This window comes from Chinchilla lanigera, unplaced genomic scaffold (assembly GCF_000276665.1).
Source record: "Chinchilla lanigera isolate Chin_1 unplaced genomic scaffold, ChiLan1.0 scaffold00018, whole genome shotgun sequence".
NCBI lineage: Eukaryota > Metazoa > Chordata > Mammalia > Rodentia > Chinchillidae > Chinchilla > Chinchilla lanigera.
Genome location: NW_004955419.1, coordinates 25619004 through 25634305, shown reverse-complemented (window position 1 = coordinate 25634305; position 15302 = coordinate 25619004). Strand labels below are relative to the sequence as shown.

Here is a 15302-nt window from a genome sequence, read left to right as displayed (position 1 = left end):
TCAGGAGCCTGACAAACAGGGAAACTAGGACATGCTCTTGCGTCATAGTCCTCCCGCCCTGCTGCGATACCCACAGCAGGCCGAGCAAAGAAGCAGCCGATTTCAGGAGGAAGGTCTTACTGCTCTGCTGGTCCCAGGAAGGCCCACTACTGCCTACGGACCCCTCTTCCTAGTCCCAGAACATGTCCCCTAAAACAAGCACACAAGATAACACAGATACAACACAGCAAAAAAGAAAACCCTGAAGAGAAAAATGTAAGCCTGTAAAATTACTCAAAACTCATGCTTAACCTGATCATCCAATTTTCTGTTCTACGCACATGAACTCTTCACTTTGTATTTTCTTATTTCTTAATGCTGTATTCAAGTGTATCTCTCATAAAATTTCTCAATCTCCAATACCAAAGGTTCAGTTTGTATTAGGCAGCAACAAGAATAGCTCAGGCATATGGGACTATGCTCTACTTAACTCAAGGACAATAACAATGTGCTTTCCTAAAAGTGCTAGTGGGGCTCTGAAAGTTCTGCACCAGCAAATAATGCATGAGCACCTCTTGCTTAGTGCCATACAACCTCTGGCCACTGGAGGTCAGCGGAGAACCTGCTCCCACAGGGGCAGACTGACAGGCGCTCCTAACGCAAAGCAACACTGACCTCAAAGACAGTTAAGACTACTCTCAGCCTGCCTCAGTGAGGTTAGGCAAGTTCTCAGTAGTAACCACTACTGAGAAAAACCACCATTAACATTCTGATTTCTATCTTGTTGACTTTCAATAAAAGCTATGTAACTAAAAGTGGCATGTTTTAACTGAGAAAAAATAAATTCTGAGGTTAGTCAAATAGGAAAACGCTAGCCTCAGCCCTTGTTAGAATGGGTCCCAGCAACTTGAAAGAAACTCCTAGAGAGTACAGTAACTATGTAATACAAGTATTTCCGCCCTTCTTCGTGTGGAGCCAATACCGTATGAAAAAACAAAACCCATCTCAGTTGAAAAATGTTACACAAGAGTCAGACTCCGTGAAATTCTTTTGGGATTACTGGAACAATTCCTTTTTTTCCTTTTAAGGTGCACAAACTAATGACACTGTTTTTTAAAACTGCATCTAAATGAAGCTAAAATAGTTCTCATGATAAGTTAAAAATTTTAAGTGATAAAAAGAGTATTTAAGTGATATAGTTCAGTCTCTGTTTCTGCAACTGGACATAAAATTGTACCTTATGATCAATTAATGATTATTTAGATTTGGTAAAACATGGAATATCTCCTATCAATACATTATCATTAGGAGATGATGAAACAATCTATCTAAAGTACGTAACATTACTATTCCTGCTACTAATACTACAGGCTATGATTTTATTCTTTAAATTGTAATCAGTACATGCTTCTGGCACAGAGCACTGACATCTGTGGAGAGGCGGTACATGCACATGACACTCCCCACTGCTTTTTATGTCTCCTTTTCCCCTTCTCCCCTCTCCCTCCATCTCTTGATCCCTTTCCCATCTGTAGAAGTTCTATATCCCTGTTTATTATTATCTATCTTTTATTTTGCTCTTTTATTTATGTTCTGGGTTTCTCATATAAGAGTAACCATGCAATATTGAAGCTTGTGTGTCTCATTTATTTCACTTACTATTAAGATCTCCAGGTGCATCCATTTTCCTACAAATGGCACAAATGTACCCTTCTTCATAGCAGAGTAATACTCCGTGGTGTATACATACCACATTTTTTGTATTCATTCATCTGATAAACAGGGTGCTTCCAAAATTTAGCTATTATGAATTGTGCTGCTATCAACATGGATATATTTGTATCTCTGTAATATGTTTTTATATGGCAAAACACCTAGAAGAGGAAAAGCTGGGTTGAACAGAATTTCTAGTTTTATTTTTTTGAGGAAGCTCTCTACTGATTTTTATGGTAGCTGTACTAATTTACATTCCCACCAATAATGTAGAAGGATTCCTTTTTCTTTAGTCTTGCCAACATTTGTGTTTGACTGACTGATTCACTGATTTTGAGACAGGGTCTTGCTAGGTACTTCAGGTTGGTCTTGAATTCACAGCATTCTTCCTGTCTTGGCCTCCTGTGTACTGGGATTACAGTTGTGTGCCACAACAGGTGCTTTGATTTCTTGATGATAGCCACTCCTTCCAAATTAAGATGGAATCTCAAGTGTTTTAATTTGCACTTCTCTAACGGCCAGCAGTGTTGAACTTTTTTTTTCAAGAGTGACCAAAATCAAATCTTTATTTTTATAACTGTGATCCAATAACTGTGATTTATAACTGTATAAATGTGATCCAAACATGTCTACAACTAGTTTTTTTAAAGGAAACATGCTATAAATAAGCAAACTACATCTGCTCACTGATGTGTACGGACTCCCTAGGTGTCTCACTGGGCTTAGTTACAGACCACTCACAGTAACAGATTTTTAGTATAAAGTGTAGCACGATGTTAAGCCATTTTAGCTTCTGCATATGCATGCTGCACTTCTGGTGGATAAAGGAGAACAATTTGCAGCATTACACTGTTAGCGAGGTCACACGCATCCTTTTAAATGGCATCAACATCAATGCCGTCATCCTTGTTGTCAGACTTCACAGTTTCAACTTTCGGCACACCGGCAGTTTTTGAATAAACCACCTCAATGTTTTCATCTTCTTCATCATATTCACCACCAGAAGATTCTTCCTCTGCCTCCTTCACCCATTTTATAAATGGTTCCGCTGTGACACAAATCTCTTTGGCAAGTTCTTTTGAAACGTACTTCTTAGATGCCTTTTCTGACCAGCTAATGATGACCTCCTCTTCTAAAAGTTCTGCACTGTACATCTCCTTCAAGATATGTGGGACCCTGGAGAGGAGCTGAGCTTGATGCACGGCCACCACACACTCGAAACCATGAGGAAGGTACCGCTGAGCTTTTCTGTTGTCGTAACAGAATCTAGGAAATGGTGCCTGTATTTCTTAATTTGTTCTCTAATCTTCTCACTAAATAGAACTTCAGGCAGAACAATTGCATGAGAAATGGTATCAGTAGTCAACAAACAGGGTGATAGCAGGTTTAATGGCTTTTACATCTAGTCTTTCTGCTTCAGCAACAATTTCTTTGTCAGATGAGTCAATAATGCCTTCTTCTTTCTTTTTCTTAATGAAATCAAACAAGATGTTCACACGCTCCTCTACGGTCCTCCCCAGATCGTCACTGAGCGTCAGGACTTTGGCGTGATCCCTAATCTCATCCACCCTGCACCTCAGAGCCTCCTCAGTTGTACCCTCCCGCCAGTAGTCATCCTCCTCCTCCTCTTCCACAGCCTGAGGGGTAGTGGGGGTGGTGTCTCACTGCTGGATACTGAGCCATTTTCCTTGTCTTTGCCCTTTCTGTTTTTCTTTTCCTTTTCTTTCTTTCCTGTACCACTGTCACTATTCTCTGCAGGGCAATAAAAATTTAGTTCCACAGCCTGTAACACTATGAAAAAATGTAAAGTCCTTACTTCTTGCTATTGATTCTTCAGAAAATACAAAGAAAATGCTAATTCTAAGGGGTTTCAAAGATCAAATCCATGCCCTACCACATCTCAAAGGACAAACCTAGGCAGAGAATGATGTGACACAGAACACCAGGAGTCTCCCCTCTGCGGAGCAGTGGTACAGGACAGCTCTCGCTCACCTAGCAGTCAACACTCAACACTGTTCCAAGTCTATATAACGGGCCATCTCATAGAGGGGAGAGTGCTGGAATAGGTTAGACTTTCTCGCTGTAGGAAGCTCAAATTGTGCCAGACTATTTTGATAATCTGTCACAGAGCGTTGCTTGCAGGAACTTTTTTAATGTATTTAGTAGCGACTTGTATTTCTCCCAAGAAGTATCTATCCATTGCAGTTGCCCATTTTTTGATTAGGCATTTTACTTTGGTGGGTCTAATTTTTCTAAGCTCTTCATATGTTTTAGATATTAGTTCTGTGTCCAAGCTGTAGCTAGCAAAACTGTTTTCCTGTTCTGTAGTGTTTTGGTTACTTTTTTTTCACTGCGGAGATAAAATACCTAACCCCCAACAAGTTAAAGGAGAAAAAATTTATTTCAGCTACGGTCTGCAGAGGTTTCAGTCTATGATCACCTGGCTCTAAAGCATAGCAGCATGACAGAGAGGCATCGCAGAGAAGAAACAGCCCAAGGCATAGCAAGCAGAAGCCAGCAAGCAGCTCTCAGCCTCCCTTTCCCTTTTATCCCATCCAGGCTACCCAGGGTGGGACTTCCTATTATCCACACCCAGAACTATGATAAACACAGTGGGCTAATATAGTACCACACACCCTTAATCTCAATATCACACACCCTAGATCCAGCCAGCTCTGAGAACCCCCACCTATGAGCACACGAGGCTTTTGGGGGGATATCTAGATACAAACCACTACATGTAAGTCATGTCTTCACCCTGTCGGTTGTTTTCTTTATTGTATAAAAGCTTTTAAACCTGGTATCACCCTGTTTGTTGACTACCGATATCATTTCTCATGCAACTGGAGTTCAGTTTAGAAAGTTCTTGCCTATTCCTACGTCTTACCTCTTTTATCTTAGAGCAGGTTAAGTGTTTGTTTTACTCTTTAGAGCTGATACATTTTTATTTTAGTTTAATACATGGTGACAGATATGCGTCTAGCTCCAATCTTCTGTATGTGTAGAGCCAGTTTTCCCAGCATCATTTATTAAACAGACTATCTTTCCTCCAGTGCAAATTTTTGGCCCCCTTGTCAACAACCGAGGGCTGAATGTGTGTTGGGTTGTTTCTGTATCGTCTGTCCCATTCCACTGATCCATATGTCTGTTTTTGTCATAGTCTACAATTTTAAGTGCAATTCTTAAAATTCTTTAATACAAAATACATGTACCAAGAACAAGAGAAGCTCAGACTGATTCTTATCACTCTACTAAAACTAAATATATCATCACCAGAACTGTAGTTTCCTTTTATGGGCCCCCCAGATTTGAGAAGCCAAGAGGGCAACTGTCAGACCTATGACAGCAATGAGCCTCAGCAGGGTACTCTGGCAAGATGAGTGAGGACAAGGAACTGAAATGGCTACTAAGCCGTAGGAAGAGCTTGTTCCTCAATGCTCTCTTTTGTAGTTGCCCTGAGTTCATTTTACTTTTCTTTTCCTGCTCTCCTTATACTTTGTCTGTTCCCTACATTAAATAAGCCAATGGAGTTCGGGCATAGTGAAACACACGCCTGTAATCCCAGCTCTCAGGAGGCAGGAGGATTGCCACAAGTCTGAGGCCAGCCTAGGCTACATAGTGAGTTCAGGGCCAGCCTAAACTACCCAGCAAGACCCTGGAGAGAGACAGAAAGAGAGAGAGACAGAGACAGAGAGAGAAGGAAGGAGAGAGAGAGAGGGAGGGAGGGAGAAAGGGAGGGACAGAGGGAAGAAGGAAGGAAGGAAGAGAAAATGGAAAACTTAGAGGCTTAAGAGGGAACTACAGTATAAGCTTTACAGAGGGATTTCAAAAAAAAATACACTTGATCTTCACTAGTTATTAAGCTTCCTGGTGACAATCTAACCTCAAATAATCTACTAGACTTCCAACTTTCCTACTCGGGGAGCAAAGGGGAGAAAAGCAAGGCTGTTCTACCCAGCTGATACAAACCGAAGGCCTGATTGGTAGAATAAGCCTGGTACAGCCACTCTTGCCACCTTCTCCAGGTACCAAGTTCTCAGCCAATTGAGCTGAACCTTTCCACAAAGACAATCCTCACAAGTATACAAAGCCATGAGGTAAAGGCAGAGCAGAAAGCTTCAAGAGATGCTGGTATGTGTGGAAATGAAGGAAATATAGGGAGCAAATCAGTGAACATGTACTAAGATAGATTTTCCTGACAGATTAGTAAACTGGCATAAAGGGCAACTCCTACAGAATTTTTAATGTGTTTAAGGAATGTACAGATGCATTGCCTCCCAAAGGGACTAGTTTGAAAATACTTACAATGCTTTATAAAAATTAGCACCATTACATTTTTATATTTTCCTATAATTCTGTTTCTCTCCTGAGTTTATGGTTTCATCCTCAATTCTTAAAGAGGACTGACAAAAAAATTGTAATAGGGCTTTTGTAAGAAAAATTTTTTTAAATGGGACAACATACAAGGTTTCTGGCTCAAACAGATTTCAGGACTAAATACAAATGTGTCAGACCTCAATTTCAGCTTGCAACACATTTATAAAGCAATAAACAGTCACTAAGGATAAAAAATTAAATGTAAGCAAAAGCTGATTCATTGATTTCTTTTAAGATACTATGTTGGATTTTATCAAGCCTTTCAGTATTCACTGGTAGGAGAAGCTGGGTTTCCTTACTTTACCCATTGGTGGTTTTTTTCCCCTAAGTTAAGCAACCTTTACATTTCTGGCATAAATTTCACTTAATAACGGGAAACTATTCACAAAAGGCACATCTACATTTCCTAACACCTTGCGCCAAGAAAGAGATGCTGATAGCCAGGAAATGGCACCTTACGGAAGAAAGCAGCTCTGTGATCACCAAATGCCCTCAAATGTCACACATGTTAATGAGACTTTTCAAAGAAATGTTCACAGCAGCCACACAGAGAACTGTGGCTCCATACATTCCTCAAATGCCATTAAAGTCTACTCAAGAAAACTTTTAAATTCAGTGATTGTGTTGAGGCGTTACTTATCATAATGAACACAAAAAGAAAAAGCAATAAACAATAATCATAATGATATGTGTGCAGGGCTGATTTCTAATTTCTTTCAAAAATTAAAGCAACAAGGCATTCCTTCCTGCTTTTTTTCTATAAACTACAGATTTTGTGACTGTTCTACTATCCATTTTCTAAAGTCTTTCTAAAATTTCAAACTTAAAGATAAACAAGTATGTAATATAGTAAACAGATTAATAGTCTCACTTAGATTCCACATTTTACCACACAATTACTACATTTTTCTTTCTCGCTTCAAGGCACGCACATGCACACCCATTTTCTATAGACAGTGTGGAATAAGCTCCCTCGTTTTCTTAAGTGACTTGTTCAATGGCGTATATGAGTTAGTAGGTAGGGGGCTTCTGGTCCTAGAGCAAAAGATTCTAACAGCACAAGGCTAGGCCGTGCGGGATAGAAACAATGTCATGTTCAAGCCACTACATTTTTGTTATATAATAACCAGTCAGATCTCATTTAAAGGATAAAAAATTAAACGTACCAAAAGTATAATTAAAGACTGTAATTCACAATAAGACATTTTTAGGGGTTTTCATACAGAAATGAACAAAAACAATAAAAATAATTTCTATGAGAAACTCAGCTTAAGTTACTTTAGTTACTGTTCCTTCTGTCTAAAATATTCTTTCCCTTATATCTTTTGAACATTCATACTCCTCCTTCAGGTTTTATACCATTTCCCTACTCCCCAGATTAAGCCAGACTTATAGGATCTCATAGCATTTAATACCTTCCCTTCAGAACAGTTACCGCGCTATGCAGTTGTGCATTTATTTCTCTTGCCTATCTGCGTCTGTTCAGTTTGTTGCTCTATCTCTAGGGCCTACTAAATGGCATTACAGCGAACAGGCACACAATTTTGTTGTTGGCGAATGAATGTTATCTGACTCAAGACACTATGGTGAGGGTAACTGAAATAATACAGGTAGGAGAACACCTGAATCCACGTAAGCTCTCAATAAAGGAGCCCACCCCCTCCCTCAGGTAATCTGACTACAAAATTTTTACAGGAACTTCTCCAACGAATAATACTATGACTTTGGATGAGAGGTCTGGGTGGAGCAGTGAGTCAGAAGTATGACTGAAGTATTAGAGAGCAGGACAGATAGCCACTATACACAGGTAATTAATAAGAAGACATATGTGGGAAGGATAGCTTGATTATGAGGCTTCCTTCTGCTCTTGCTAGGAAACTTCTTATAACCCTTCTGCCAATAAAAACTCATCCTAACAAGTAGATATACTTGGAAGGAAAGAATACCACAAGAAAATATGGACCATAAGAAGTAAGACATTTTATTTGCACAGAACATAACAATCTCGAAAATCCTATGGACTCTATATAAAACTTATTGAAACTAACAGATTCTGATGTATAAGAGCAATATATAAATATCAATTTTATTTCTACATACTAGCAACAAAAGACTATAAAATTTTAAAAGGTCATTTATAATAGCATCAAAAATAATAAATATTTATGAATACGTCTTACAAAATATATACAAAGCCTGAGGAAAAAATACGGGACAAACCCAAATGAGGGATGTCCTACCTGACCAACACACAACATAAAATGTCAAGGCTGTGAAAAATAAAGAGAGATCAACAAACGGTCATAGACACCTAAGATGATCTCACAACTAGATACAATATCTGGAACAGGAAAAAAAAAACACCAGTGGAACAGCTGACACAGTGTGAATAAAGTATGCAGTTTAGTTAACAGCAACGTGCAACTACTGTTTTAATTTCTTAGTTTGAACACTGTACCTTAGTAATGCAAAATGTTGACATTCGGGTAAATGGGGAAAGAAGTACAATATAAGGGGGAGCTCTCTGAATTATTTTTGCAACTTTTCTACATTTCTATAATCATTCCAAAGATAAAGTTTTAAAGAATTATTTACAATAGTATAAAAAATAAATACTTCAAGACAAATTTGAAGAAGTTATGGAATATGTGTAACAAAACATGGAAGATATGGAATACTGGTAACAAAACACTTTCAGAAGAACTGAAAGTATTTAAATACATAGGCAAGCATACAATGTGTGTGGGTCCTTAAGACTTAATATTATAAAAGAATAATTATTTAATAACAATATTAATAAAATAAAAATGCTCTACAAGTTGGTCTAAGGATTCAAAATAGTATCAATGAAAAGCCAAGCAGTCTTTTCTGTTAGAAATTAATAAGCTAATTCTGAAGTTGGAAGATTTATACTACCAGACTTTGAGATCTTTAATAAATTATAGTAATCTAGAAAGTAAGTACTGACATAAACATAAACAAATAAACAATTTAAAAAGAGACCAGACATAGACTCATTGTCAGGTGACTTCAACAAAGATGCAAAGACAGTGAAAAAGGATAGTTTTTCCAACAAATGATAGAAACTGCTAGATAACTACATGAAAAAACAAACAAACAGCAACAACAAAAAAAGAAAATATGGCAGATCCTAGGTGAGTCACAGAGCTCTTAGATACAACATCAAAAGTATAATCCATTAAAAATCAATAAAACAGTTAATGCCTAATTTTTTTTCTTTTTGACCAATTTTGCATGCTTATATCTGGTAATCTGAACAATTAATTTGAAGACAACAATATGCAACAGAACAACCACTGGTGAATTCCTACCATCTTGTCTACTGAAACTCTGTATCTTTTCTAATTTTTTTCTTGTTTTAATTTTTTATTCTCTTTAATGGTTTGATCAATCTTGCATTCTTACACCTGGTAATCTGAGCAACTTCATTGAAGATAATAATATGTAATATAACAACCACTGTTAATTCCTATCATTTTGTTCTAAAACCCTATATTATTTTTATTGTTTTTGCTTTGTTTTGTTTTTGCCTATGCTGTTGGTATTTTGCTATTGTTCTTTTTTATTATTCTCTTTAATATAAAAAAAAAGGTTTTGTTAAGAAAAATCAATAAACAGGACTTCATAAAAATTAAGAACATATGCTCTTCAAAACACAAAAACTTCTAAGATTTCAAAATGTTTTATAAAACTATAGTAATCAAAAGTGTGGTACAGATCTAAAGCAATACAAACTATAGAGTAGACTAGACAGCCAGGAAATAAACCCTTACAATACATGTTTAAATTATTTTTGACAAGGATGTCAAGACCATTCAATGGAAAAAAGGATAAACTCTTCAAAAAGTAATTCTGGAAAACCTGGATACTTATCTGTAAAAGAACAAAGTTGGATTGTTGTCCTACTACTACATATAAAACCATTAACTAAAAATGGGATAAGGGGGCTGGGGATTTAGCTCAGCGGCAAAGCACCTGCCTGGCAAGCGCAAGGTCGTGAGTTCGGTTCCCGGTACCGGAGAAAAACCAAAAAAACAAACAAAAAAAAAAAAAAAAAAAAAATGGGATAAGGCCTAAAACTACAAAACTCTTAAATGAAAATACAAGAGAAAAGTTTTACAACATTGGATTTGCAATTATCTCTTGCAGTGACACCTATGAAGTGGTAACAAATGTAAAAGTAGATAAAGTAGTTTAAAACTTTTTATGCATCAAAAGACACAACAAAGTAAAAAGGTAACCAAAAAATGGGAGAAAGTATTTTCAAATCATGTATATGATAAAAGGTTAACATCCAGAATATACAAAGAACTCCAACAACAAAAACAAAACAAATAAAACTGTCCTAAAAAATGAGCAAAGGATCTGAATAAACATTTCCCCAACAAGATACGCAAATGACTGACAAACATATGAAATGATACTCCACACCACTAATCACTAGGGAAATACAACCAAAACCACCATCACCTCAGACTCACTAAGATGGCTAGTCCCAGAGAAACAGAAAATGCAAAGATGTGGAGAAATTAGAATCTTGTGCACTGGTAAGAGAAATGTAAAACGATGTAGCCACTATTCTTCAAAACATTAAAAACAGAATTACCATATGATTCTGCAATCCCACTGTCTAGGTTTTTATCCAAAACAACTGAAAGCAAGATCTCAGACACTTTTACAACCACACTCACAGAACCATCATCCACAACAGCCAAAAGATGAAAGTGACCTAAGTTTCCACCAATGATAGATAAATAAAAATATTTGCCCTCTTATCTGGAGTTTCACATAACTGAACTCAAAAAATATTAAGTGAGAAAATTCCACAAACAGAAGTCATAAGCTTTATGAGTAGCATAATAAAAATCTCAAGATGTCCTGCTTCATCCTGTACAGGAGGTAGATCGTCCTCTTGTCTAGCATATCTACTACACTAATGCTATCTACCTTTTAGACACTTAGCACATCTTTAGATACTTAGCAGATCTTTATTAGGTCCACTGTCTAGTATTAATGTGCTTGTGTTCAGGCAACCTTTATTTTACATAGTAATGCCTCCATGCTAAGTAGCAATTCTGGTAATCTTATTTTTTTTTATTTTAAAGAGAATGATAAAAGTAGCAATTCTGGTAACATTTTTTTATTTTAAAGAGAATAATAAAAAAGAACAACAGCAAAGTACCAACAGCATAGACAAAAACAAAACAAAGCAAAAACAATAAAAATAATATAGGGTTCTAGAACAAAATGATAGGAATTAACAGTGGTTGTTATATTACATATTATCTTCAATGAAGTTGCTCAAATTACCAGATGTAAGAATGCAAGACTGATCAAACCATTAACTACCGAAGTCATAAAGTGCTTCTTTTAGGTACAATAAGATATTATGAGAGAGAGCATATTCACACAACTATTTTAGTATATTATAACTTTTCTATTATTAAAATAATTATTTTTATTAATCTCTGTCATTTATAAATTAAGCTTTACCATAAGTATATATTTATAGCTAAAAAAAGCATGACAATGACACATGCACACCTGTGTTTATAGCAGTACAACTTAAAATAGCAAAACTCTGGAATTGGTATATGTGTCCATCAAAAGATAAATGGATAAAGAAAATGTGGTATTTATACACAATGCAGTACTACTCTATACGATCTACAATTTCAGGTACCCACTGTGAGTCTTAGAATATACCCCCCCAGAAATAAGTGAGGACTACTGTATTATGCAATGGAATATTATTCAACTTTAAAAAGCTGATATATGTAACATATGCTATAACATAGGTGAACCTTGAGGACCTTATACTAAGAGAAACAGGCCAGTCACAAAGTGTATGATTCCACTTAGGTAGGGTACCTAGAGTAGTCGAATTCATAGACAAGGAAGTACAATAATGGTTTCCAGACAGATGGGGATAGAGAAATAAGAAATTCTTGTTTGACAGATACAGCACTTTAAATCTGCAAGATGAAAATAGGTCTGGAGACTGGATAAAAAAAAAAAAAATCAATGCATATATACATATTGCACTACTCACACTATACAATTAAAAAAGTTAACAGATTTTATCTTAGGTGTTTTTTTAACCACAATTTTCAAAACAGTCTTCAGAAAATAGAATAAAACATATTTGCAAACACATTTGAAAACATGACTAGTATTCAGAACACAGTGAGTCTCAAACTCAATAAGAAAATAACCCAATAAAAAATGTGTAAGATAGGAACAGACACTTCACTGAACATACCTGAATGTCATATAGGCATATGAAAATATTCTCAGCATCACTAATTATTAGGGAAATGCAAAAATGCAAATTAAGCCATAAGGAGATGCTACCCTTCACATGTATTAAAATATCTAAAATTAAATAGACTGCTGATTCCATGTGCTGGCAAGCGTATGGTAAAACCAAAACTCTCATACACTAAAAGATACGTAAAATAGTACAAATACTTTGGAAAATAGTTGGACAACTTCTTAAAAAGTTAAACATACAACTGCCATATGACCCAGGAATTCCTCCCAGGATACATAAAGGGGTATGTACAAAGACCTGTGCTTAAATGTTCACAGCAGCTTTATTTGTCATAGTCAAAAATTGGGAAAAATGTATATAGCCCAACCATAAAATGCCACTACATAAAAAAAAAGAATGACATGTAATGTGAAACAACCTCAATTACAAGTTTTAAAAAAAAGGAACATACAGTGTATGATTCTACTTACTTAAAATTCTAGAAAATGCAAACTAATCTAACGTGACAGGAAGTAGACGGTTTCCCAAAGATAGGGGTAGCTGGGGTAGGGAAAGAGAAGAAACAAAGAGGCACAAGGAGTATTTGGGGGACGAAAGACATCTTGATTGTGCTGATGGTTTCATAGCTGTTAATATGTAACAACTCTCTGGTATACTAAAAAGCATCTGCACTATGGTTATTTTCTCCAAAAAAAGAAAACTTCCTATAATAATGTTGGATCTATTTCAAAAGTAAGTTAATCTGTTTAAAAGACAGAAGTGATATATATGGTTCAATGATATAAATATCAAATTTTCTTCTCAATTATTATAAGCTGGAAAGAGTAATTTCAGATATTATGGTTCAAATTCAGTTAAAGTAGAGGACTCTCATTTATTACTGTAAACTCTAATTAAACATAAAAAGAATAGAAAATTGTGAAAGGAGAGCTCACATCAACCACATCATGTTCTCTGTCAGTATAAGGTAGGAGGAAAGATCTAGAAAGCTGTGTGGAAAAGCCATCCATACTTTTGTACTGACAACTTTTTATTGCTCCTCTCACGTATCTAGTTATGAATCTTAGCAGACAGAAATATGAGGTATGGCTTATAAGACTTTGAAGTGATTTGCTGTTAGAAAATGTTTTTCAGCCTAGCACAAAGCTATACCAGTAAATCCTAAAGATGCTTGTCAAATTGAGCAGGAAAAAGTCAAATTGGTCTGTGAAGGCATTTGGTCAGGAAATCAGAATTTTAATTCCCTAACACCAAGCTCTGTAACACGGATTAGGCTACTCCATTTCCATTTCCTCATCAGTAAAATGAAAAGTTAGTGTGTACATGTGCACCTGAACACACATACATGCCAATTCTCATTCTGGGTAGGTTAAATTTAAGAATAGGAAACTTGCAGCAGAATGGGAGACATCTCTATATTCAAGCCAATTTACCAATAACTCAATACAATAAGCTTTTCATGCATTGTATATAGTATGCATCTCCCAGTAACTGTCAAATGTTTGAAGAACAGAGACTGGTAAATGATCTAGTTTCTACTTAAAAAGGACCATGAAAAAGAAAGGACAAAACAGAGGAAGGGAATAAATTCTTGGCCTGAAGAACAGGAGTGCACCTGATATGACAACTAAGACCCAAAACCAGAACTACCAAATACAATGACTGGTAGAATGAATATGGAAAGTTCAAGTACAATGGGAACGTTCAGCAGGAAACACTACTTCTAGCTCACTAGCTCAAATTGGAAAAATCTGCCATGTATATGAAAAGCTATGAGGATTTTTCAGAAAATGCTCTATTGGGATAAGCAAAAGATAAGAAATTTAATTTTTAGAGACTGCCTAAGTTTCTTAATATTCTCAATAATTATAATTAACAATGACAGTTAATTGTACCTGAAAGATTGTCAAAGCCAATCTTAGTAGCATCTTTAAAACACAAAACCTGAGACTCCCTTATTTGAAATGACTATGATGATATTTTTGCATGATTCTAAGCATAACAAAAATTCATATTTTTATTCTAGAACTGTATTTTAATTTTACTGATTTTGACATTTCTTTGTTACAAAATACTGCCAATTATGATTTACTACTTATATCTTAATAAAAAATAACAAAAGCAAAAAACCCTTTCAGACAGGCAAAATGAAAAGTTCCATTACAAGCACATAAAGTCTCAATATTAACAATTTAACCAAGGTTACTAGAACACTTTGGTTTCTTCTCCACTTAAATCAGGGCATTGTTAAAAAGAAAAACTGTGTGTATGTATGTAGAAGAACAGGGAATGGGACTGTCTTCCAGACTTCCTACTGAGTTACTTACAGTGCTGATCACAATCAACTCTGGCAAACACTACTTGATTTTGATTTGGATATTCTTCCTTAATAACATCAGAAGCTTCCTCAAAAATTGGATGCAACATCTGGCTGAAACGACACCTATACACAGACAAGCATACCAATTAGGAAGTGAAAAGCAAAAGTAATAAAATCTTATTTCTGATATCACCCACTGATACTTAGTATATGTACAATAAACAACTTTGGGACATAATCACATGTCTAGTTTAAATATGGGTCCTGATGTCATTCAACAGAGATAAGGCAATTTTTACTTCCAAGATTATGTCACAACTCAAATAGTGTATAGAGCCGGGTATGGTGGCACATGCCTGTAATCCCAGCACTCGGGAGGCTAAGGCAGGAGGATTGCTGCAAGTTTGAAGCCAGCCTGAGCTACAAAGTGAGTTCAAGGTCAGCCTGAACTACATAGTGAAACCCTGTCTCAAAAAGACCCCCCCCAAAAAAATCAAATACTGTATAAATAATTAAAATAATTCTGATTTTTTCGATTTAAAGTAACTGCTACTATTAAGGAGCACAAAGCTAAGGATCTCTCACAGAGGCCAAACAGGCCTGCAAAAAACCCTCTAA

At 36.0% G+C, this 15302-nt stretch overlaps 1 protein-coding gene across 1 annotated transcript in view; it reads right to left on the bottom strand.

Moving 5' to 3' along the window:
- The window catches only part of Erp44 (endoplasmic reticulum protein 44), an 81187-nt gene that overhangs the window by 31285 nt on the left and 34600 nt on the right, over positions 1–15302 (bottom strand). Inside the window, exon 4 of the mRNA XM_005382816.2 lies at positions 14692–14807. Within this exon, the coding sequence (XP_005382873.1) occupies positions 14692–14807 (116 nt within the window). The remainder of the gene's footprint in view (positions 1–14691; positions 14808–15302) is intronic.